At 42.3% G+C, this 27368-nt stretch overlaps 1 protein-coding gene across 6 annotated transcripts in view; it reads right to left on the bottom strand.

The window, feature by feature from the left end:
• The window catches only part of bnc2 (basonuclin 2), a 190177-nt gene that overhangs the window by 38018 nt on the left and 124791 nt on the right, over positions 1-27368 (bottom strand). For all 6 annotated transcript variants that reach the window (XM_049569609.1, XM_049569608.1, XM_049569611.1 and 3 more), the window contains 2 exons: positions 11835-11937; positions 9217-9452 (listed from right to left, as the gene is read on the bottom strand). In XM_049569609.1, coding sequence (XP_049425566.1) covers positions 9217-9452; positions 11835-11937 — 339 coding nt within the window. The remainder of the gene's footprint in view (positions 1-9216; positions 9453-11834; positions 11938-27368) is intronic.

Raw genomic sequence — 27368 nt, forward strand, 5'->3', positions numbered from 1 at the left:
TGCCAGTGGAACTTAAGAGGGGAGAAGAAAAGCACTGGTGGCCCCTTCTCTTCGCCAGGAGGTGGACAGAGATAGCTGCTTTTCTCGGATATAGATTGAAAGTGAATAGTGTGTGTTGGGGTGTGGTGGGGGTCATGGGAAGAGATGCAACCGGTGAATCAAACCAGCATCTCAGATAAAGCTGTAGGATTGGCTACGAGACTTTGAAGTCAGCCTTATCATGGGGATTTGAGAGGGAAATGGGTAAGAAGGTGGCGCTCATATACTCTGTCTGTGTGTGTGTATATGTGTGTGTGTGTGTGTAGCCTAGCAGAGTCTAGTTTGATCAAACCCCTACTGGGATCCCACGGGAGCCCCTAGACCTGACCATGTATGTTAAACATATCATTTTCACTTCCCATGTTTGCCCTGCACAGCACGTTAACTCCCCAATCAGATTTTATTAACGCACCCCCTACACACACACACACACACACACACACTCACTCCCATATGTTTCGGCATGGAATATTCATGATCTTTATTTGACCTTCTAATTTGACCAGATATGGGGTCAAGTTTAAATAACATTTTTGAAATATACATGTGGCCACCAAGCATGTAATGGATGCATTAAAGGGATTTCAAAATGTGGTGTAATTACTTAAGTATCTCTCGAGAAGAAACTGACGTGTGTATTGGCTCTTTATCATGTTCGGTGATGCACCATCCATGATCCTAGACTGTAGTGTATGAACTGTTGCTGCAGGTCTGCTCTGCATGTAATAATATTCGAGTTTGAAAATTATGGTTTTAATCAGCAAACAGCTCCCTTAATAAAAGACTGCAGTGTTAATGCTAGCAGGGAAAGATAATACTACAGTCTTCCACTGTACACTAACTATGTGTGTGTGTGTGTGTGTGTGTGTGTGTGTGTGTGTGTGTGTGTGTGTGTGCAGTTAGTAAAAAGCCAAATTAAGCTTTTTTTTTTTTTACATTTATGAGGCAGACGGTAAAGAGTCGAACCACAGAAAGTGTTTGATTTAAGAAGAGAACAACAGTGTTAAATGCAGCTGTAGCAATGATGTCACTTTGAAACAGCTAAGTAAAGGGAAATAGCAAACCACAGCACTGTACCATAGTTCATAACAGCCAAGACCAGAGTACACACACTGAGAAAATATTTTTTAATTCTCTGCTGAAGACAGAAGTGACTAAGAGATGACAGTGGAAGCTGAGTGGTGACAGGATGAAAATGACCACACATGGACAGGACATTAAATATAAAGACAAAGGACAGTATGATTAAACTGTGTGAAGGCATGACACACACACACAAGGATTTGATCATGCACTAGCAGTTACAGCACACACCTCTGTCTTGTCCCTGTAGTCCTGGTATTACCTAAACACCTTTAAAGCTAAAAAGGACCCAAACTTCACCTCAGGCCTTTTTGTAACCAAAGAAACCGAATAACACAGAAAAACAAATGCACTTCTGCTTATTAAATGCAGTGCCCCTCAAAATACAGTTCAACACATGGGGATTCACAGGAACAAAAAGATGACCCCTGAAAAAAAGGATTTCATTTGCTCCTCTTTGGGAGTAATTTTCTTTTCAACCTCCACTCCTTAGCATGTGCAAAGGTGTTATAAGTATATCAAACTGAGCAGACAAACTGGTTTCATACCAATATTTATCACACATTTTCCCTCAATTTTAAAATTGCATCAGCTTGTGAGGCCTTGTACAATCTATGGTGAAATTCGGACCTCCTTCCAAATCCAATATAAGGGGAATTATTCCCCAAATTCCTGCATACAACGTAACCTGCTCATAACCTTGCTTCTCCAGCTTGAATTCATTTGAGGCTCGGGTTCAGGATTCAAAAGCGAGGGACTGAGGATTTGGCCTGGGCAGGACTTTGTGTAAGGAGCTGGCTGTAAGCTTTGCAAGCTGTGAGAAAAAGTGACAGTGAAGACGCCAATGCTTTCTGAAAACATTACATGATTTGTTTTAGATTGTTTGTTGTGATATGATGCATGCTGGATTTGATATTTCTTGATGATAATGCTGTGGGGGTTTTTTTATATAAAATTGGTCATGTTATCAAATGGTTTAAATGCCTTGCTGATAATGCTCCTCTACCTCTCTCTGACTGATCCCCTAATCTCAAATCACATTCTTTTATCTCTGGCTTACTTAGAAGTGAGCGATCGAGAATAAGAAGGGAGAAGACACCCTTAAGAGCACCAGGCAGGACAAGTGTGTGTGTGTGCACGTCTGTGTGTGTGTGTGTGTGTGCGGGTGGGGGGAGTTGGGTAAGAATCACCTTGATTCAGTACACCGGCCCTCTTTGAAGTGCTTGGAGCCCAGCACGGCCAGCACAGAGCCAACCGTAAGCCTTCCAGCAAAAATCGAGCCTGACCTCCCCACCAAATCATAACCATATGAACGTAAGAATTTCCACCTTAGGAGAATGCTCTCTCCCCCGTCCATCTCCCAGGGTGAGGCATTAAGTAGTGATAACAGAAAACAGGTTCTGAGAGAAGGGGAGGCACTGGGAGGTGATGGAGGGTGGAGAGGAGGAGAGGAGGACAGGAGGAAAATAGGGGTTACAAGTGTGCCGTATGGAGGAGATTGGAGAAGGGGATTGTGTCCAAAAAATGTTGTTGCACGGAGCCTGACTACCTAAAATGGAAGTTTCTCAGGCGAGGATCAAGAGATATGGTGCCCTTCACAGTTGACAGAGTGAGAGACAGAAAACGGAGAGGGGGAGTGCAGTGAGGGGAGAAAAAAAGAGAGAGACAGAAATGTTGAAATGTGACTCTAACTCAATAAATACCTTTCTTAACCACGATAGAGAAGCCGAGTGGTACCTTGACAAAGGCCTCAGGACCCACCTGCAACTGGAAATGGTTTCCTGTCTTACACAAACGCTGTTGCACCCTAATCCATGTAATTACATCTCATATTCCACATGTATAAGTACACATGTACAACATTACAGTCACAAGGTTTTTTTTAAATAAGAGCACAGCCCCCCTGCAGACCTCCAGAGCTACCTCCTGTGTTCCTGCTCATTAGAGAAACAATATATTTGCCATACAAGGAGATACATAACCAGAAATGTAAGGATATCGTTTTACTGCATTAATAACTTTAAACACACTCGTGTGCCCGGGCATCTGCCACTGAAACAAAGCCTGTGTTAGACCAGTGTGATTTCGTTGATGTGTGTGTGCCTGATAGTTTAAATAAGCCTTCCTCCGAGTGTGTGTGCAATTAGGGTTAAGTCTGTTTGTGTGTGTACAGTATGTGTGTGTGTGGTTGCGTGGCGGTGGTGGGGGTTGTTAGCGGTTCCATCTGGGTCTCCTGGAAGCCGTGTGGAGTCAGGAAAACCACATCTCATAAAAGTGGAGGCAGCCCAATGTTCTACAAGGACAGAACATTACTGAGAATGTCGCTCAGGAAAACCCTGGGCTTCGGTCCATATGTTGGCTGCAAAGGCGATGTCTCTCTCTCTTTCTCTCTTTCTCTTTCCACTCATTCTCTCCCTCTCTACTTATTTTTCACTTGGTAAGGGATAAGAAAGAGGAAGACAAAATAGACAGTGTGGAGTGTGGGAGACAGAGGCTGAGACAGAGAGACAGGAGCCAGTACTGATAGCAATTCCATCTGTCTGTATCGAACAGAGGAGTGAGCAGTGACAGGCTGCGGGATGGGGTGGAGGCGGGAGGGCATCTGGTGCACATTGGCTGTGGGTCTGTCTGGAAACAACCATGGGAGAGGAGAGAGGGATGAGTAGAGGGAGGGAGCGAGGGAGCAAAGGATGAAGGGCTGAGGAGTGGAGAAGGTAAAAGTCCTGCCAAAGTGAAGGGCAAGGAATTCTGGCAACGAATAAATGTGTCTATGTTGTTCACATAATGCCGCAGATTGAACTTGAAGTCAAGGGGATAGGGGTGAAATAGCAGAGAAATAAAGCAGTGTAAAGGAGAGAATAAAACAGAGATACATACATTACTCTGTCATCACTGTCAGGTGGAAATCTTAAGTTCTGACCATTTGCGGGTTTTCAGAAGAGTTGATAAATTTCTTTGAACTCTTTGACTCGCACAACCCTTTCTAAAACTGTAGCACGGATATTAGAATTTCTTAAATTAATCTTTGAAAAGACATGTCAGGTATTATTTAACAATTGTTATTTCTGATGTTGCATTGTAAAATCTTAAAATAATTGCTAACATCTTTTTTTTTTTTTTTTTATAAATGAACGCCTCTTGCATTCATATCATGTGGATCAGGATAGTGGAGCTATCAACACTTGTGCTTTTATTTTATTTTATTTTATTGTATTTTTTGCAGCCGGCTTGCAGCACACCTGAAACCAGAGGAAGGCAATGCATAAGCGGCTCCATCTACTTTATGCAAAAAGTTTTTCAAATTTGGCCTGATGGGAATCAAGGCAGTGAAATCCCACATGCAGAGGGGGAAACACAAAGGAGAACATGCTCACAAACAGCAGGTACTTCCTAGTTCTGTTCTACCCTTGTCTCAACACAAGGCAAAAAGTTGTGTTTTATAATTTAATAAACATTTGGGCAAAATAGTTGCAAACCCTAAGGAATTACTTTTTTTTTTTAATTGTAAAATTGGTCTTAAATTTCAGTCAGATGAGCATTTAAGGGCTGTTTAAGGGCTTAAACAGTCTTCAATCTAAGTTATGTTAAGTTGCAGGACCCCTGAACTGTCTTAAGATAGATGGATAGATAGATAGACATATTCACCAACACACACTCGCTCATCACATCAGTCTCATGATCACATACACACACATTCATTAAGCCTTAACGCAAGGCTGTTTTACTTTGTACTTAAAAAGATTTAATTTCGAGGTCAGCCAATTCTGTTCCTTTTTGTTTTCAGTTACTATTTAATGTAATTTAATTAATGCGTGTATTTCAATGTAGAGTATGTGTATGCAGAAAATTGTACCAGATATTGATAAAAAAGTTTTTACACGTATAACAAATTGCTTAAACTGAACAAGTAATGGAGAGCTGTGATCAACTGAAGCAAAATGAGCCGCAGATCCCACTTTGCTAACAAAACTTATCATACCAACCAAACCATATATTTTTTACAAAGTAAAGTTTGCTGTGTGAGTTTTCAGGATAATCTATTTATGTAACATTTCTCAGGGACACTGCAAAGGTCATTAAATAAGTTTTAAACTCCTGAAGATGTGACGACAGGCGGTTATTCTCCTCTGGCAGCAGGAATGTGTTTATTGGGAACTTCTAGACTCGTTCTATTATTAGTGTGCAGATGCGTGGTTGGGTAAACACAAACCTGCATTTGTATATGGAAATAACCCACTGTAGCTACTGTCTGTGTGGACTTGCTGGCGTGTAAGTGTGTTAATGCTATAAGAGAGCGGTTTGTGGACTGAAGGTCAGGTTTATAGAAGGATGAAACGGGAGAGGGAGAGAAAGACAATCATTCATTTTAATGGTTATTGATGTCATATATAATTCCCCTCCTTTACAAATCAAAATTCCAACCACTTGATAAGCCATTGCGCTTTTAATAATATCGATTAATTTCTTCACTTTAAGGAGCCTATTACAAAGATAAATTGCACAGTGTACGCATATTTAGTCACACCTCTACGATGTATTTGATTTTTTTTATGAGGGGAATGGCAGAGAGGACAGAAGAGGGCAAAGTTTATCTGGGTGTTGACATAAGTTAATTCTCTGTAAATTACAACTAAAACTATATGGTGACATATTTGTAGCATTACTTTAATGTGAAAAGTTGCAGGATAATCTGAACTGGATTACAGTGGTGACAGTAATGATAGTTAGCCTGAATACATTGGTGCTAATGTGGGAATGTCAACGTGAGCGTGAGCAGGGTGGTGATGAGACAACACCGATGAACAAAGTTTAAAGTGTTGGATCACGCCTGCTTTGTGTGCCGAAAAAGAGCAGCATATCCTAAATGTCCTCATCGAACCAGGTGGATCTGGATGATCTTAACCTGCTCAGCACTATCCAGGTGGAGTAAGCACAGCAAGAGGCATCCACAGAGAGACGCACCGAAATCACAGTTAACACGACTAAAGACAGAGTTGGTTTGTGTGATTTATACTTGAGGATATACACTGATTGTTGCCTCAGCTGGGAGGCAGGTCAGTGGCTGTCACAAACACTTCATTAATTATAACACAAACAACAGAAAAGTGTCATAAAAGAGGTGTAATTCATGACTCTGTCCAATGAAAACTGATGAAACAGTTACCAGTTTCACAATAAACCCCAGTAAAAACCCTGTCAGTATGTATCACTGTTCCAAATTTGAAATATTATTAAAACTGTTTTTGATTAACACACTTTAAAAAAAACACTGGTAAATACTGTCCAGCATCAACCAGAGTCAGCAACAGTCTCCCAGATGCAGGCGCAGCATGCAACATGGGTTTGTTTTGCTACTCCCTTGTTTACAGAGTGGGCGTGCAGCAGACAAACCCAGTGGTGCTACTGGTCCCTTGTCCTCATGTTCAGGGACACAGACACTCAAGCAAGCATATTAAAGACAGATATTAAAGACAGTGTTATTATTTTTAATGTTTATGCTGCCGAAAAGTTCATAGTGCTGCTGTTTCTATTTGTGGTACCCTAATACTAGTGATAACAGTGATAATTTTGGTCACTGTAATGTTTATATGAAGTTTTCAGACCGTTTTATCTTGTTTCTAGCTCTGTAGGCCTGCTAGCTTTTTAGCCTCCTTTAAAACTGTGAACAGGGAATGTGTTGGTCTGAAGGCAAAATGATGCCAACCCGTTTTTTTCTTTCTATATGATTGGTCAAATATAAGTGTGTGTTTTCCTTCCCGCTGCGCTGCATACATTCAGGTGGTCAGGCATCAGAGGAGCCACAGGTATACTCTGTCAGCTCAGTGTCCTGAGTTCTCTGGCGCATCACTGACACCCAGCAAACACAATGCACCAAACACACATTTTTAAATTCATTGTGACACATGGTGACATAGCAGCAGAGAAAAAGTAAAAGGCAGACGACAATAGGGAAGAAAACAAAAGTGAAGAGAGGCTTCATTAGAACATAATTTAGAAAAAGGGGATGTGTTCGCTGGGTAATTATAGTGATTTATAGCATGTCTCATTAAAATAGAAATCAGCATGATCACTTCGGTGCCCTAAACACTTTAATTCAAATCCTAAATCAGTGCGAGCGAGCGTTTGACTGCAAGGATCACGGTGATGTAATTTATCATCAAATGATGTCCCCTGACATCAATATCAAAAAGACAACTTATTATCTATCATCTGCAATACTGTTCTCTCCATTTTATCTCTCATTTAGTGCGGCGCGGTGGTGGGGAACAAACCCCTGACACAAAGCGTTGCCCGGAGGCTCAAGGAAGATGATTGAATTTCATAGCTACTTACAGGCTAATAGGGCCGTACAATGACTACTTACTGTCCTTAAGTGACTGGCTGCTTCTCGCCGGCCGCGGCCCCTTTGAAGCCCTTCTGAGGAGATCTAGAGGATTTAGCCAGTAGCGTGACATGAGGCTGAGCAGTTGAGCAACGGTGCTCCCACCAGCTGACTATTAGAGCCAGCTGATATAAACACAGAGACTACGACTATGAGAACCACAGTGCTCCAACGGTTACTCAATACGAGGCTTTCTCACACTGTAGATTTGGAGCGTTTAGCTTTCTCAGGGAAAATATTGAATTTTTTTTTTCTTTTCTATTTTTAGAGCTGAAACTGTCTGTTATGAAGTCGTTCAAAAAATGTAATTAATAAGCAACATTTTTGATAGGTGATTAATTATTTTAGCTGTGTAATCAGCCAAAAATGCCAAATATCTTCTGCAAATCTGTTGCTTATAATTATTTCAAATTGAATTTTTTTGGACTCAAAACATTTAAAGATGTCGCCTTGGGTGCTCAGAACTTTAAAAGGCCATTTTCCACAATTTATTTATTTATTTAATAGTCTGAACCATTAGTCAGTTAAACAAAAAGATGCAAAACAGATTTATTGATTATAAAAAAGTTTCAGTTAGAAAAAATGAAGCAAATATGTTAAAGTAAGAATAGAGCAACCTATGTTAAATTACTGAATTTATAATATAATTTAAAACTGGAGAGATTATATTTCTTTAATTTCCTACATTTTCAGATATTCATATTTTTAACATATTTTAACTCATTAACTTTCGGAAAACTTCTAAATTGTAATGTCAAACGGCACAGTTTTTCCTTTATTACTGTAGTTCCAAAACACTGTTGGGTTGTTATTGTTTATTTTCTACATGTGTGTGTGTGTGTGTGTGTGTGTGTGTGTGTGTGTGTGTGTGTGTGTGTGTGTGTGTGTGTGTGTGTGTGTGTGTGTGTGTGTGTGTTAAGAGAAAGGGAATGGGTCTGCGAGCGCTTTGCTCACAGAAGCTGTTTCCACATACAAACCACCCTCTCCTCACCATGCTGTTCCACTTACACTCTTGGAACACTAAACCAAATACGCATACAGATAAGCACATGTGCACACAACATAGCACACACACACACACACACACTAACCACATACACATGTTCACTTGCTCTTAACTAATTCATTCAGGAACACTTTGGTTTGGGTTTCAACACCAAAACCTCCGTACCTTTGATTGAGAAATGTGTCTGACTGCAATTATATGGGAGGGAGCAGTGGAGGGAAGAATGGATGGAGAGAGGAAACGCACTACAGTGGTTTTATAGTTTGCTGGCGTGACATTTTTCTCCACTTTTTTTTTTTTTTTTTTTTTTTAATCCCTTTCCTTTTTCCAGCAGAGGGGCATAGTGTTGACAGGGCAGGAAAAGGGGGCAGTCTGAAGTAGAAGTAACAGCAGGGAAAAGCTGAAGAAAATGGATGGGCAATGGGACTGAAGTGGCCTAGATTGTCACTATTGTGCTTGTGATCAATACCTCTCAAAATAACTGCAATGTTGAAGAAATGGTGAGAGTGTGATGGTTGTGACCACTGTGGACATTATCCCCACTCTCAAGAATCACTGGAAATTGCAGGGAAATATAAAAGCACGTGCAGGGATGCATTTGTAAGCAGAGCGTATGCGGCGCTAATATTTGGTCTTGACATTTACACTAAACCCATATGATGCTTTACATGTGTTCGGAGCTGTAGCATGCGCGCTGGTCACTGACCTGCAGTATGTAGCCCCTGACGTAGTCTCGGAGGGTCCAGCCCAGGCCGTGCAGGATGTGCAGCACCTCCTCCTGCTTCAGCACGGAGAAGAGGCGGTCGAGGAGGATCTTGAGCCTGACTGGCACGGCCTGGGTGCCGTACAGCATCAGGCTGCTGATGTCGAACACCACATTGGACTGAACGATCTCCACCTGGGTCGGATGGTACAGGTGCTGGGTGCTGAGCTTGTCCAGAGCTGAGTGAATCAGCAGGTGACAAGGGGGGAGAAAGAAGAGAAAGTGCACACACAGACAAGCCCGGTTAATGACTATCAAGTTTCCCCTCTCATCTCAAATCTTCCTTCGGAGGCTACTGCTCGGTCAGCACTAGCTGATAAGAACATATCAATCAGATAAAAGCAATGACATTAATGTAATTATCGGCCATTCTTTCTGTTTAATCTAATCTCTTGCACTTTCACGTTACGCTGCAGTTACATCTCCCTTTTTATGTGCCTCTTCTGTCTCCATCTCGACCCCAACCTGCAGCACACCCATCCTGTTTTGTCTCAAATCTTAATTCTTTCTGTTTGTGGATGGACCTGCGATTCTTGTTGTAGGACTTATTTTATCTCATAATCAGGCATGTGCTCAAATGGTTTATGTCAGGGGTCTTCAAAGTTTTTCAGCCAAGGACCCTTAAGCTAAAAAAAGAGAAGGAGGGTTGTGTGTAGAATGAGTTGCATATTCCTGGGCCTACAACAGCATGTGGGGCGGCCTCAAGTGCTGTGACTGAACATACCTTTTATGGTGCTAACAATGCTAAGCTATTAAATAATAATATACATCATGTGTTAATGTTGAACATGTCTTTGGAAGGCACGGTGATTTAGCGTAGGCTAGCTAGCTCACATGATTGCTGGAGGATTTAAGGGCAACAGTTAGCACATCATCACAGTTGTGTACTGTAAATCAAATGGGAATAGGCCAATTTATCTTTTGACTCATGTTTATTTTCAGACATATTTTAATTTTTTCCCCCAAACAAAACAAAAAAATATATCTATCAAACAATAATTTGGCAGTCCCTCTGCAGTAATTTTAAAGGCCCTTAAGGGGTCACGGACCCCCTGTTGAGGACCCATTGTTTATTTATTATGAAGTCAAGGATGTAGGTGTGCTTTTAAAAGTGGGGGAGGAGGGAAACAGTCAAACCAGAAACCAAAAATAAAAAAAGAAAGAAAAGAAAAGGTGTTATTTTTCTGTATTTATATGTGTATCAGTCTGCTGTAGCAAATAACATATTAAATTAGTTACCATGCTTTTATAATAATGTTCGTATAACAACAGCTCTTTAAATCACTGCTTTATTAATACACAAATCCTACTTAGAAGCATGTTAGCTTCCCTTGACAGAGATCTGATACTGTCTGATTAATAATGATGCTGTTGTATTTTTATCTATCGACAAGAAATAGCACTGTCCGTAACTGTATTATGATGTTCAGAAGCATGTTTTAAGAAGAATATGGTAACACATGTTCACTGCTTTAACCGAAAAAATAATTCAGAGAAGATGAAAGCATTTGTCTCAGCACTGAGTCGTATCTTCAGTGTCTGTCAGACTGCATACAGACACAACAAACCTCCACAGTAGAACAGAGTAGCCTGTACTTTGCGGAGTGGCGCAAGTTAGGTTTTGTTATCGCCCCCCCCCTACTGCAACCTCAGTCACCTCTTTCTCCTCTCTGGTTGTCTGGGCGACACCTGGTCGACTCTCTCTTTCTTCCTCTCTGTCTCGATCCCTCTCTCTCTCTCTCCCCCCTTACCTCATACCTCTCTCTTTTCCTCCCTCCCCAACTCCTCCCCCCCGCCTGTCTGGGTGACACCTGGTTGGGTCTCTCTCTGATCCTGGGACGGCTTTTTCCTGCTGACGAGGGCTTTGCCTGACAACACAGCGCAGCCAGACACGAACATAATAAAAAATGAAGAACTACTTGTCAGAGTCCCTGCCAATGCCGACATGAAATGAAAAGTGGGGGAGAGGAGAGATGGGCGCCTGACAGTTCAGAGGGAGAGATTAAAAAATAGTCAATGGGGTCCTGTGCGATCCGCTGAAGGGCCCATGGCTCGCTCTTGTGCGGACGCAAGCCAAACAGGTGTTTTCTTTTTTCTTTTTTTCCCCTCCTCCTTCTCTTTGTACTTTCTTGCCTCCTCTCCCTTTTTTTTTTCTTATACCCGCGTGAAAAACTCATGAGGTGTGGTCTCTCGCTTCTCTATCTGTCTTGTGTTTTTTTGATCTAAAGGTGCAAAAACAAGACTTAAAAAGCAACAGAAAAAAAAATACAGAAGCAAACAAAAATAGCAAAGTTACTTCAAGTATGGAAACAAGAAAAACCTTTGGATTTTAGTGCATTTGCAAAGAGAAGCTACTCTCCACTGCAAATTAAAAAAATAATACAAAACATAAAAGAATTGTGAGATGGCATTTGGGTTAATTTTCTGTACACAACAGAAAGTACAGATAAGTAGCTCTCTTCTCTTCACAGCAAGACAAGGTTGTTTTTTAAGGATCTAAGTTTATATTTATTCATGCTATATTCAGAAACAACCACCACCCTAATAGTGAATGTACTCACCGTGAGCTACCCAGCCATGTTTGCACTGGTCACATGTTCGTAGGTGAATCTTCCCTGGCTGGAAACACTCACATGTGCAGTTCACCAGTGTGCAGCGAATGGCCTGCAGAGACAAAGGACAGAAGCAAATCCCACGTCAATGACAGCTCGAGTACAAAGGAGAGATGATAAAGCAAGGACTGAGAAAGAGCAGCGAGCGATCATAAATACAAATAAGACAAGTCATTACTTTGTCCAAACTCTTACTTCAAAATGTGGCAGTTTTATTATGAAACACATCAGCAAATTTCCCAACTACTATCTCATTCCAATGTATGAATCTGTTTCTGCATACTGTAATTTCCCAGAGTTCATGAGAACCGACAAAGGACTTCCCTTCCTGAAAATGCAGAAATGTAACTTGTTTTGACTGAGGCTCCATTACTCAACACTGGAGCTGCACTTAGTCTGACCCCGGAAAGCTTTTAGTAGTGAGAGGTTAAGTGTCCAGACTTGACGAGGGCAACTCGGTACAGCACAATGCATCGTCTGCCTAAGCCTCCATAAAGGGCTGTTAAAAACTCTAACCCCCCCCACACCCCCCCACCCACCCACAAAAAAATCTAGGTACATTTTGCTGGAGGTCATTTGATCCGTTAGATGTTTCACATTCTTCAAACAATAAAGAGACTGTGCGGCAGGGAGAAAACGTATGATATACACAGAAATCCTCGCAAATGAATACAGCTCTATCATCCAAATGAGTGCAGCAGCTGCAAGCCGTAAATTTCACACTGACATGGAGAAACAAGAGGACAGAATGAAAGGAGTGAAAGGGGAAGTGAAAAGAGAAAATTAAATCAGAAACATGAATCTTAATAAGCATTGGCAGCCCTTTGTTTATGGACATTTTTTACATTATCAAGATGAATTGATGAATAAAGATAGTAACACTTCTGCAAACCTAAAGGGAGTCTGCAGCTGTAGGAGGCAAAAAAAGGACACTGCTGAAACTGTTTCACTCTTAAAACACACTTATCTCTTTTTTAAATCAAATATTGTATTTCCTCAACGTTAACATGTAACGTCAGCATCTTAGCTGCTGAAGATAGAATAAAAAAGTTAATAGCTTGGTATAATAAACAGCAATTTCCCATGATAAGGATAATGTATTTTACATTTGGCACACGTGGTGTCGAGTCAGTGCCGATAACTGAGGGTGTTAATTCTTCAGACTGTAAAGAGAAAAAAAAACTGTAATCACTAAAATTACAGAGCAAAATAATTCAGGAATGCTTGAAGCAGGAAATCGGGTGTAGTGTAAGGTGACTGCTGTGTAGCTGCATATTTATTTTTACAGGGAAACCCTTATAATCCAGTGCTGAAGCAAAATGTTAAGGCAGTATCAGTAGAGATACATGTCTGTCTCTGACATGTACGAGATGGTGACAAAGACACCCCTCACACCAAAGCCCTACCTATCAGAGCATGGAACTTAATGAATTTACAAGCTGCACTAAACATGCTATCTCACATTGTCTCACTGTTATTCTTATAAGGTAGCGTTGTGACAATAATGTGACACGGACGTGCACACAAAGGGGTCGTAGGTTGGAGTCCATGTCTGCGGCAACAGCCTGTATTTCACAATGTCAGGAACAGTCGATCAGCACTTCCAGATAAAAAAAGGATCGGCGGCACAGATCAGCCTTTCCGTCACAGGTCAATGCAGGCGTGATGACAGAATATGTGCACCAGTACTGGGTGCACATTCTGGTGTTTAACAGCAGCAAATACCTAGTCTGTGGATTAGGCCAGTATCCTGTAATTCAGGATATAAAACTCAGCTCCCTCATAATCTACTAAAGGACCATAAAATCTATCACAACCCCCTCCTGCGTGCCCTAAGGTGTCGTAAACCAGATTAGTAACCGGAGGTGTCAAAGCGAACATGGGCTAATCCGAGATTAAACGCAAAATTACACCACTTCTTACCATGTCACCTCACTGTTTGACACCGAATGAGACAGGAGACAGATTATTTGACTTTACACCATTTTTTAAACCCTCCAGGTGCGGGCATGGCAATCCTCACCGTGTGTGAGGATTACATGTCAGTTGGAGTGTACATACATTATGTATTGAGCTGACGTTCTTATCCACAGCAGTGTGCAATAAGCGAGTTCACTGCTCCCCTCAAGGACTCTGGCATAGCTGTCAATGAACAGTCATTGAGTGGCTGGGGTCAAACCTGTGACCTTTTAGATACTGGATAAACTCAGAAAACTGTTTTATAATGCTGTTCTCATCATTTACATGCAGTTTCCTATATGGTGTCATGAACTCAGAGACCCTCAGCACAGCCTACAATCTTGTCACAAGGTCTTAATTTATAATTAAAGATGCCTCAATAATATATTCTTTATATCTATTGTTTACTGTGTTTAAATTGTCAGAAAACTGCTGTTGCACTGTTCTCGAAAGAAAATCAAACCTTAAATGATGTTTAGAGCTGGCTGGAATTAGTCCATTTATTCATAAGATGATTGATGGAAACTTAAGTCATTTTCAAAGCAAAAATTTGTGCAATATTTTGGAATATGAAGACTTCACTTTTAGTTCTGGGAAATTGTGCCAGACTTTGTCACTATTTACTGACACTTTATAGACCAGAAACAGTTGTATAAACTGCACAAATAGTTAGCAGATGAATTGATAATCAAAAGAATCTTTAGTTGCTGCCCTGATCACGTTTTCATACTCGCCACTTTTCTCTGTTTCTTTGTGTGTCACCCCACCTTCAATTTTGCGTACGGCTCCATGTCAGATGTTTTTCCACATAAGAGTCTTTTATATAACTCTGCTTACGTAAAGATTACCCAAATTTAGCACAGTGATGTCACACAACACAGCCCTTTTCTAATTACCTCTCCGTGCAGCAGCGCTAACAGCAGCAGACGGAAATAAACAATTGGAAATATCAAATGCACCTCCGCTGTTTACGAGCTGGGGTCTGACAGCTGACAAGATAGTTAAGGGGCGTCTAATACGGCAATTAGAGCGTGCCACTGTCTGCGGGGCTGCTGCTGTGACAAGGCGCCCTCTAATCACTGACTTATTACGCTGGCTAGCAGCACCTCTCATATCTGGCCCATTAAGCAGACAGCAGCATTAAGAAGCATTAAAGCAGCAACCCCCCCCCCTCAACTGAGGAGGCACTGACGGGAGAAAAAGGGAAGGGAGAGGACGTACTGTGCCTGTTATTTCTTGGGATTCATTTGCACATTGTTCCACATTCAGTTAGGAACATGTAAGAGAAGAGTAACGCAGGCGATGTTTGTGATATGACGGCATCAGAATTGATCACACGCAATAAGATGAAAGATTACACACTGATTACAGAATTTTTTAACAGAGGCAGCAGATGGATGTCTCAGCGATGGCCATCAAAAACAACATCATCAAGGATGTGAGTTTGTCTGCGTGTGTCAGAGGAAACAATAAAGACAGAAGCATAAAGACTTCTTATGATTCTCACGTACTCAAAACTCTGCTGCTGTGGCCAGCATGGATCTGGGCTGCATTTGGCCGTGGTTTAACCTGTGTCTGGCCTGGGCTGGGTCAGGGACAAGTTTGGGCCCGGATCCCACCGCTACACTCGCACATATTTGTCACAGCAGGCGGGGGAGAAGGCTGTGTTATCTGAGGCCCCGGCCAGATACACAGCATTAGTCACTGTGCTAGCGTCTCGCCAGGGTTTCCTCTTTGGCTCACACAACTAAAGAGGACGACGGTGAGGAAAAGGACAGAGGGGTGTGTGTGTGTATGTGTGAGCGAGTGTGTGTGTGAGACTTTGTAAATCACTAGAAAAATGAGCAGCAAGAAAAGTGAAAGCTGTTAGTGAGTGAAGAAAATCCCACAATGCTGTAGCAATTAGACTCAGACAACAGTCAACACTCTCACACAGCTGCCGTGTTACCGCTATGGTCAACAACTTAACCTAGCTGCGTTCAGAAAGCATCATTTTCGGCCCTTATCTGGCTCAAGTGTGTGTGTGCATCTCACTGCTGGGTTTTGTTTAGCTGGAGGCTTGATGTTTCATGGATGTTTTGCTTGGCTCTCAGTCCCTGTCCCAGCCCAATTGTATAAACACTGACAGTCAGCAATGGCCAGCATCAGACTGGGGAGGACTCTCAATTAAAAGACTGTTAGCGGGACAGATGGACTGAAGAACTCCAGGAAAGAGGGGCTGCAGAACAAGATGGCTTCAGCCTGGACTCTTGTAGACGGGTCCAAAGAGCATTTTAAACAGACTGGGAAAGACATGGCCCAGAATCAATGCTGTTACATGCAAATGAGTCCAAGCAGCACATGTAGAGGTCATTAAAGACAGTGAAAAGCATGTCTGCAATCATGTGACTTTTATAATGTGTGAAATTCACATAGAGGGATAAGAAAGTGATAAATCCATAGACTGCATGAATTGGAAATAGAGAAATGTGACTGCATCACAGGGTTGGATGAACCTGCCAGCAGCAGGTATCGTATGAAAACTGAAACTCATGTTGGATGTGATCCAAACAAAACAAAACGTGATTTTTTTTCCACAACTTGACAAATTTCCCCTTCATGGACATGCTCGCCATTACAAATTACCTCGTCCTCCAGACTTCCTGATGTTACTAATGTTACACTGCGAGGCGATGAAAGTGTACAAGAGTCCAGTGGACTGTTAATATTTTCTGTGTTGTTGTGTCCACTACAGAAACAACTGCCGCCATGTTTTTGGCCGAGGGAGTAAATGTGCTTGAGTTTAACTGTTTTTTTACATTTCAATTCTGTACATGGATGCACCACTGTTTTATAATCTGGGTCGTGGCTTAAAGCACAGAGAAACTGTCACAGCACATTGTAATCGCATCCAAGTCGAGGCAACTTTAACACTTTAATGTTAACATTTGACCCAACTTCACTCCTCTGTGGCTGTTTCTCACTAAGGGTTTTTTTTTTTTTTTTTTTTACCTCTCCCCTTTATGTCCTACTATTTTTGTGATTTAAGGGGGCCCCTGTTTTTTCCCAATCTGATTGATTGGAACAGCCATAAACGGCGCAAATCATAGTCATAAGTGCAGCATTGGTAGTCTTCTAGGTGCCTGCCTTCCATCCAGACATCACACCAATATATGATGTCATACACAGAGAAGCCGCTGGACATAATAAGTCCAATGAAACCACTGAACTGATGGTGATCCTAAACTAATATCCTGTACAACTGTTTTAATACCCTTTAATTTTTTCAGATTGATGTAACCGTATGCCACCAAAAACACCACTAAAACACCACTAGTCCCTTTCGGTCTCTCTGTATCCTCCCTTGACAGCGTACAATGGAAAGCCAACCCAGACAGCTGCTGGATGCTGGGCGGGTATTGTTCCTCCTACTTTAATTGAAACCTTTACCATGTTCAACACACAGCCACAGACCACATTTCTTGTTTGGTGAGTTAAGCAAAGCCGAGATTTAAATGAAAACCCTGTGTGTACGTGCGCATATGTGTGCGCCCTCGTCTTTGCAGCAGCAGCAGCAGCTTCGGATTTAAATTTGTCTCTGCTTAGGGTCACTGTAAAACACTGGGAGCATCTTGTCCTCTCTTCCACCCACAAGATATTATCTCATCCATGAGTTAGCTGCTGAAATGCTGTCAATTTCCTGCCAGAAATGTGCAGCCAACGTGTGGAGGAAAAGAGGCACAGCAGCTTTGCGTGTCATAAAACGAGGCCCTGGCTCCGTCAGATAGATCAGGACTTCACAATGTCCATATTGGAAACAGGTGACAAATAAAACACGGCGAATAAAGAAAGTCTTTGTAGTCAGACACAGCACGCCACAAAATACAGGGGAGCAAATACCTCATGCCAAGGCTAATTTTTGCTTGTTTGATTTTATACATTGGATTTGACTTGAAACAGAGCTTTCTTGCATTACAAAGTGGTACAAAATAAACAACGATTAATCACTTGTGCACTGACTTAAGTGTAAAACTGTTACACTGTACAGGAGGAAACTGCAGTCCACAGAAAAGATTTGTGTCTTCCCTCTGAAATCCCCACAGTGTCAGGCCCGTCCTCCATGTCAGTTCTGGTTTTGAGCCCAGCGGCTGGCAGTCACAGAGCCAGAGGTCCCTGTCCTTTGTGCAGCTGTGCGTCTGGGCTTTGACACGGGGCAGAGCGACCAGAGCTATGCTAATGGGAACCAAATGGGGCGTGAGTCCCTGGTGGATTACAGAAGGAGAAGAGAAGCATGTGTTTTCATGTATTCATGTGGAGACCTGGGACCCCTCTCTTTTCTTCCTTTCTTTCTTCCTTCTCCTTTTCTTAAAGTCAAACAAATGGAAGCAGCCATGTCTGTTGTTTGCACGCACCCTTAATTAACGCTCCCTGTGACATGACTGATCTTGAGTTTCATTGTCAATCCGTACATCTGATCGGTGTTTAGATTTAGCGCTTCTTAAAGGCGTTTTTGGTAACTCACTGTAAACTACTTAGACTAATGTTGAAAAGGGCCAAATTTTGAAAATGACATTTGGAAATGAAGTGAGCAAGGTAAATAAACATTTAACAAAGACTGGGGAACAATAAAATTCATCTGTGAACATATTGTGTCTGCGAGACATAAGTTTCAGATGTTTGGCAGTGCCTCTCATTCTTGTTGCACTTTGCTTTCACCTGCTTGTACTGGAACAAAATGTTGTCTTGATGAAGCACTGTTAGGTCCTTCTGACCCAAAGAACGAAGTGTCATAAGTTCATAAGCCTGCAAGACCCAATGCAGGGTTCTCGTGGATCCTAGAAAGTCTTAAAAGGCATCAAAATAAGTCTCTCAAATGTGTTATTTTGGTTCTGCGGGGGATTTACTGTCTGCTAACTAGCTGTCACTGTAGCCTGGATGACATGGGGGCGTTCCAATGTTGGTAAAATGTTGGAATCCCAAATAGTAAGAAACCCAAAATCGCCAAGAAAACCTGCTGAAAAACACCAGGTATTTCGCAGTTCTGTTCTATCGTCATCTCTGCCATGAGGTGATGAGGTCATGTTTTATGTTACAATAAACATGAAGCCAAAATTGTCCCTTACGCTAAGTAATTGATGTTGGTTTATGTTTTGTTTTGAATGATAACTTAACTTTAATTCCAAATGGCATTCAAAAGTCGAAATATAATTTGCTCTCAGCTGTAGGAATGGGGCAGAAGTGACAGAAAACATTAAGTCTGGTTTAAATGTAATCAGATTACTGATGAGAGATAAAGTCATAGTTTGGCATGAGTCTTTATGACCCTTTATGATGCCGTCTGTCATATCAAATCCTGTGCAAACTGTGGTATTGCTGCCTGCTAGTAATGAAATCGCAGTACAGTCGTCATTGATAAGAATCACGAATCAGGAACATAAATCTGAAGCTCATAACTGGACAATCTAAACAACTGAATAGTGAGTGATGATATCTGTCATCTCGCTGTCATTCCAGATGACGTCCAGTTTCAACTTTGACCAGAGGTCCAGTCCTCTCTTTTTATGTTTGTCAGCTGTCAGATATGACTCACGCTCTGCACTCTTTCACACACACACAGACACAACACCCATGTTATTACTCCACAATCAAACAAGCAGCATTTCTTACATCCAAAATTCCTGCTTCTTCTGTGTGGTTTGACACAGTCACAAAAAGTAAATCTCCCCATCGTGAGCACCACCCCGAAAAATTTCAAATCAGATCAATGACGAAACCCTCAGCCTGACTCACTTGCATGATAAATGGCCGTGCGTGTACTTCAGGACAGTCATGCTTGTTTATGAAGTGGACGGAAAAAGGACCCAGCTGGCTTTGATATTGTGAAACAGGGAGGGAGAGGGAGCATAATATCACAATACTGGACCAGAAACACAACCCTGTGATCTCGCTATCATATGCCATGCTCTCAGTCAGTGCAGCCTGTATAGATGGAGAGCTGTACCGCACTGTTAACACTGGACTGCACTGTCAGTTCAAATACCTAAGCATCAAGGGAGCAGCAGTTTCTCCCATCTTTTGTGTAGACAGCAGGTCCAGGCAGAGGCCCCCAGTCCAGGCCCCTGGCCCCTCTCAGCTCTCCTCAAAGCATTTCCCCAGCCAGAGATCAAACCATCTGCCCAGTGACAGACCTCTGGGTCCACAGACACAAGGCCAGGTTCAAAGAAGGGTGCTAGGGGAGGCAGGGAGGGAGAGAAAGAGAGAGAACGAAGGGAAAGTTGGCAGAGAGGAAGAGAAGCGCGATAGCAAGGGAGCAGTGGGGTGGGTTTGAGGGTGGGGAGTCAGGCAAGCTGGTGTATTGGAAAGGTGGGGAAGAGGTGTTGCAGCAAAGGTGGAAGAGGCAGAGGAAAAGCTGATGAGGGGAGGTAGGAAGGTTGAGAAAATCCTGTGCAAAAGATATCAGGCTGGATCTCTGAGATTTCTCCTGCATGACGCAAGTTTTGGTACAAGTTTATATATGCATTTTGTATGGCATATAGATTTATAACAGTGTTGGTGTTACGGTTTAGCTGCATAGCTAGATAAAATATACTGGTGAGACCCATCACCACATTCTCACTCTCAACTTGACATAAACCAGCACTTGGTCAGTGGCCCTACACGTCAAAATGTAACACAATAGGTACCCCTTCTGTGTCATTTTTGGACGCCTAGGGGCGACGTGTTAATTTTTATCTGTTGAATGCACTGTCTTTGTTTTGCTCAGGAAATATATAGTTTCTGTTAATTAAACACATACAGTCTTCTTTAAAATAAGCACAACATCAATAAAAACTTTATTTTTAGGTTTCTTTCTTTGGTTTAGGCAACAAAGCACATTGTTAGGTTTGAAAACAACATCATGGTTTGGCTTTAAATAACTATGGTTGTTCCTAATGTAATGTAACGTCACGTGACATCGAAGCATAGCATGCTACACATACTAGCACACTATGTTGTTTTTAGAATAATTTAATTGACGTTTGCCTCAGTGCATCGGTGTCTGACGCCAAGGGTCACTGAACAAGCGTCAGTATTTGATGAGTTGGGGGTGAGACCGGGTCGGATGAGCAGCTTATCATATCAGTGTCAACATGTAGGTCAGCCAGTAAATAACAGATTGCAGGAATTCCAAAAATATGTTTGAGGACTTAATTTTCAACCAAAAGGAATATGTTGCTTACAAATTTAAAAGATCTCCTTTCTTTCTTTGTCCACCCTAAAGACTAAAAACCAGACATATTAAATTTACAGTGATGTGAAAAGAAAATTCTCTTACATGAGAAGCTAAAGTTAGCAGGTGCTTGTTTTTTTTCTTGATAACTGGCTTGAAAAATGAATCAATAATCCAAATTGTCACTTAATTCTGTGTTGTTGGACTTATTGCTCGAGCAGTGACATACAGTTTTTACACACTGCATTGTTCAGAGACACGCTTCCTTATCACTGGCTATTGTGTGGACAGGAAAGGAAAGAAAATAAAAGAGGCCATTGTCGTCAATATATACCAGATCTGCTCTGACCTTCAGCCTATCACAGGGAGCGACCTGCGCCAGATAAGGACAACTCCCTGTCAGATTTGACACCTGCACTCGCTGGCCCACTGATCGCCCCTGCCGAATGCAAATATCACAGCGAGGGCCGGCGGTGCAACAACACGCCAGGTTTCTGCCTGCATGGAGACCTGAGGGAGTGACATGACCACACAGTGCGACCAGACACATGTTTGAGAGAGGAGAAGAGAGGAAGGAGAGGGGGAATAAAAGGGAAGGGGACAGAAAAAATGGGAGGAGTGATGGAGGGGGTTGGGTTGGTGGAAATAGACAGAGGGGAGAGAAGATGACCAACATCGTCTGCTCTTTACTCCCCTCCACATCTACACCCTAACACAAACAGAAAGTATTAGTCAGAGCCCAGACATATTGCCGACCCCTCTCTGCGAGGGGACATCTCCATGGCGATCATTGGTTGACGTGGGCGACGGTACACACACAGACACACACATAGTGCAAGCTCGACAGCAGCATGACGATAGGAGGCCAGCACTGCTGAGACTCCCCCAAATTGACATTTAGTCATCACACTAGTCTACAGGGTGGGACTCTACCTCCTGAACTACACACGTACAAGCGCCCACACACTCTCCCACATTCCCTCTCATGCAAACATGTGTGCACACACACACAAACACCCACACTCAGTGAATTCCCCTACTCAAACGAGCTCGCAGCCAGAGAAATCTTGGAAGAGTTCCTAGATGTAATCTCGCCAATAGCTCTTTATTTTCTTTGACCATTTTTAATGTAAAAACAGCTGCACTAATTGTGTGTAAGCAATCTCCAAATTATGTATATGTGTTTTTTCAAGTAAACCGAGCACTACTGTAGACAGATTGGCTGGTTGTCAAGACACACGACCGGGCAATAATATTTGTTTCTTTCCTCAGAGTTTTGTTCAAACAGTGTGTCAGCATGGTGGTTTACTTGTAAACACCTGGGCCTACACACCCAGCAGCTGTGGAAATACAAAACTATGTAAAAGCTATGCTGAACCAGGGATAATTGCTCTTTTCAGATTATTTGCAACCCAGTGCTACTTCCACTGACATTATAAAATATCACCAAAAGTGGCAGAGCAACAAGAAGAAAGAAAAAAATCAATACCCAGATTGTTATTTAGAGATTTTTGTAATCATTTACCTCAGCCAGCATAGTGAGAAGACCGCTCCTGATTCAGTTTAGAAGTTCCCGCTTTTAGACACAACACTCCAAGAAGAAGCTGCAACTTTCATTAGTATTTACAGTCTCAGTCGGTCAAAAAAAAAAAAAAAAAAAAATAGGACACAAGACAGATACGGGCAGAGAGGGGAGGGAGAGGAACAGAGTCTTTAACCAATGGCTACATTACTGCAATGACAAGTGTGTCACTCCCAAAGCCACACAATGAGGGAGAGAAGTGAGGAGTGCCTTTGGACGACTCAAAGTGTGTGTGTGTGTGTGTGTGTGTGTGTGTGTGTGTGTGTGTGTGTGTGTGGGACAACAAGAGAGGGAGGGAGACGGCAAAGCAAAGGAAAGTCCATCTGGGTGTCTTAAGTCTTTATCAGTCTTACAAAGTTCACAGATAGAGGGGCTGAAATGGAGGCTAGACGCTGTTCCAGAGTCACAGGTCACAAAGAAGACACAGCAGCTCAAATAGGTGGGAGGGAGGAGAGAAAGAAAGCAAAAGAAAGGAACTCACAATTGCGTGAGGAAAGCGGTGCCAAGCCTTGGTGATTGCCATTCTGCAATCGACCTGACCAAATTGCAAATTCCCTCCCATGACTCTCTAAGTCCGCTTCATTTGGCTAAAGCCGGAATCCTTATTCCTGCAATTATAAAGCTATTGACTAATTCGACATATGTTAGCGTGTCTTCCAGCGCTTGAGTGCTGGTGTGCCATTGAGTCATTAACTTTGACAAATTGTGACAGACTTTTTTATTGCCACCCAATCATGAGAAACAAGACTGTGGCAGAGGAGTTAATGAGTGGCATGTTTCTCCTCTTCCTCCCCACCAACACCACCTCGCTCCTCTCCAACCCTTCCACTTAGATTCCTGCACCCCCAAATCCCCCTCACCCCTCCATATTTATAATTTTACCACATCCTAACAATAACACGGCCGGTACTCAGCGCAAAACACGCGGGCCCTGGCCTAATGAATCTCATGCCTTTACCGCGGTAAAATGGCCAGTAAGTATTACCAGCTGCGACACTCTCCCTCACTCTCCCGCTTTCTCTCCCTCCTTGGCAGTGGCATTGAGCTTGGGAGCGCAGGAGTGGGTGGGTGGGTTGTTGGAGGAGTCGGAGGGTGGGGGGGGACCAGGCAGACACATCTGAGTGCAGCTGGACCAGGGAGAGAGAAGAGGGGGATGAGGGGGAGAAAGACCACAAGTCTCCGTGTTTCCAGCTGCCTTTCTCAGGGGCTCGGTTTTCTCTCCCTCCTCTCCTTTTTTTTTTTTTTTTCGCAAGGCCCTTCTGGTCCCAGCTTACTTGAAAAATCACAAACACACACACATAGACACAAGCACGCATGCACGCCCTGATCCAGCTCCCCTCCATCCCTCACATTCGGCCATCTTTGTTTGGACAGGGCTCAGGAGTTCCAGAAAAGCTCTCTCAGATGTGCTGAAGTAAGGGAAAAACAAAACAAACTGGCCCTCACACACACACACACAAAATTTATGTGAACGCGCAGACACCAACAAGTACTTTGCGCACACACATAACACTGTGTAGGAAGAGAGGTTCACACACACTCCCACACACACACACACACACACACACACACATGAACAATTTCACATGTGTGAAAGCCGAAATACAAGCTTCAACCAGAGAACAAATTTGCAGAGCGACGAAAAAATAAGTGGCATACATTTTTCTTCATGGAGGTAGGCAGCCTACTATTGAAGGCATGCATTCTTTTACACAGTACATGTGTGTGTGTCTGTGTGTTTCAGTGTGTGTCCTGATCCAGGATCACAGCACCAGGGCAGGCCTGAAGCATACCTCGACATGTGTTACCTCTTTGTAATATTGACTTTGTTATAGCTATACGAGTGGGAGAGAAGAGCCAAGAGCCCGGGCCTTGCAGTCGTGGGGCCCCTGAGCTCGCTAGAAAACAAATACCCGAACGAGCCGTGAAAATAGAAAACACAGTACCACAATAGCAATCTATAAAAACAGATTCAAATAAACCACAAAACGTCCCTCACTCCCGCCTCTGACCTTTTACATTTTCACTCTCTAAATTAGGAATATTATTTGTCTGATTCCATTTCTGCAGCGTGTTGCTTACAAAGCCGTGGGATTTGGCAACTGAGTGAGTCTTGGCCTGGCTTCTCGTCTGAGCATGTGTACTGGACCAACTGTAAAAGTCAAAAATCCTCTTTCTCTAAAGCCTCGACTTACTGTATAATTTCATTTAAATACCGAACCGCCTCTGGGCTCATGCAAATACGCTGTCAAGATAATCAAATCTGTTATTTTTCAAATTAAATAATTAACAGTTATCACTGCAACATGGCACTTAGTCAATATATACAAAAAAAGGCAACTAAATTTCCAGTGAAAAATAACGAGGGCACACATAGGAAACCCTCAGATTTCAGATGACACAAATAAAAACCGAGATAAAGCAAAATCGCATATGCTGTTTATTTGATTGCTTTGCAGAAATAAAAGATTGATTATCATTTTCTTGTTCCTGCGAGTGTGAATCCCATCTCGTCTCTTTCCCCAGTGATGACTTTGCTTGTACATTTGAATAATGAAGGCAAGTCATTTGAATATTCCCTCTGTATTAAAAAAATGATGTTTTTACACGATGCAGCAATATTAGCCATGTTAATTGGGCTCTTTGGACTTTCCCAATAGAAAGGCTAAATTAATTACTTATGTCGACAAAATGTCAGACACGCCGATCTAATAACTACAACTGTTTCCAACAGTGTTGTTTTTTTGTCTTTATGTGAGTGTGTCTGTGTGTCTGTGTGTGTGTGAATGAACTTAAAAACACTGAGCGTCCACTAGCCTGAGTTAGATCTAATGAACGAGATGGGAACAAAATGCTTTGACATCCTCTCCATGTTTCATGGTTGGCTCTTGAGAGCCCTCCTCCAATATTCATTCCCCTTTCTCATACTAATCAGCCACTATAGTATTGACTGTTTGTGCTTGCAAAGTGACTGTGTTAGTGTGTGTCTGCACTGTACAAACACACCCACACACACATGCACACACATTATTTTATGCTCAAACGGGCCAATCCACACTCCATTTTGTAATCAAACTTGTAAGAGACAGTGAATTATTTGCAGGACATTGTGTGTGCGTGTGTTTGTGTGTGTGATATGTGTGATGTGTTCATTAATGTGTACCCACCACCACCATCGGGGGCTTTGAAGTTCCACATTTTTTTTTTAGCTTTTGGCTGTTTTTCAGTCTAGAAGAAAAACTGTATCAGCGCATTTTCCTCAAGTACGAATAAACATTAGACTTTGGGAGAGGAGGCGATGGGGAGACATTACGGGTATCTGTGAATGTGAGACGATCAGATGGTGTGTGTGTGTGTGCACACACGCGCACATGCATTAGTGTGCACACACGTGTGTGAGTGCGCAGCGAGCGAGAGCTAACAGAAAGGCCTGCTGATGCCATGTTTCAGACGACCCCTTGAAGTGGAAATGAGCTTCCTCGGTCTTATAACTAGTCCGTTCTCACAAAGTCAGCAAACTCTGCCACCCCTCCAAAGAAATGCAGACACCTCCCCACCCTCCAACCTCCCCACCCAGCCCTGTGGTCAGCATGCAGGATGAATTCACCATCAAGACCTAAGAAATGGACCCAGGTCCACCTTATTTCATCTGCTTTTGTTCTGCTTCTATCAGGATGAAAGCGATGCGGCTTCATGTTGCCTTTGTCCTGACTTTCAAAGCCATGAGGCTAACAATGTCAACCACTGTGGGTTAGAATAGGAGAAGCAAATTCATGGTATTGTAGCGTATAACTCTTTAAGTCACTGTTTCCTTTAGATGCATATTCATGTTTTCCAGCTGCATAGTTTTACAGTATCCTTAAAAAGCAGTGCCATTTTTAGTTGTCACAAAATGACTGAAATTTGCAGTAGTATTACCGTCTCAAATAACTGCTGCAACCAATGATTTTTCTCCCCATAATTGGTGGAAGTAAGTATTTTTCTAATAGAATTTATAGTAATAATAATATGTCAGATTCCCAACCAAATATGGCAGGACTCCAAGTGATGTCTTGAAATATATTTAAAGGACACAAATGTTGGATTTCAAAAACTGTAACCAGAAATTGTTTGTTATTTTTAATTGATAAATTACCTAAATTGTCATGGATTCATTTTCTGTTGATTGACTCATCAATAATCAACCCATTTTTCATCACTCTCTTCCTCCAAACTCCCCTGACAGATTCTTTTAGACTCACTGAGTCATTACAAGAGCTTAAAACATAGTATACTGTACTGTTGTTTATGATCTTTTTTTAATAAAAAGACGAGCTCCATCTAAAAATATTTTTACAACCCTGTGTTCATGATCATGTCTGTATGTGTATATTTTGTATATATATCATCTCTATCTACTATTATTACTGTGCTGTGTGTATGCATGCATGTGATGTAGTGTGCATGCAGGCACGCTGCTGTTTGAACCTGTGCGAGCACCTGAGGGTCCATCCCCAGCCGTCCTCGGAGCGGGGAGCGACAGCTGTACAGTGATGCTGTAGCGATAGGCATCATCGGCTTGCTAGAGACTAATTGGTCCACAGCGCTCCTCTGAGTGGCCTCGCTAATTAATTAGAAAGGCAGTGGAGCTGAAATTTTTAATCAGGACACCAGGCTCTCCAGCAAGCAGGAAAAAAAGACACATCACCCCATCATTCCATGTAATCCACCTGACACTGATCTCCCATGTTGTCATGTGAAATGTGTTGTGTGT

The sequence above is a fragment of the Epinephelus fuscoguttatus genome, linkage group LG3 (genome assembly GCF_011397635.1).
Source record: "Epinephelus fuscoguttatus linkage group LG3, E.fuscoguttatus.final_Chr_v1".
Taxonomy (NCBI): Eukaryota; Metazoa; Chordata; class Actinopteri; order Perciformes; family Serranidae; genus Epinephelus; species Epinephelus fuscoguttatus.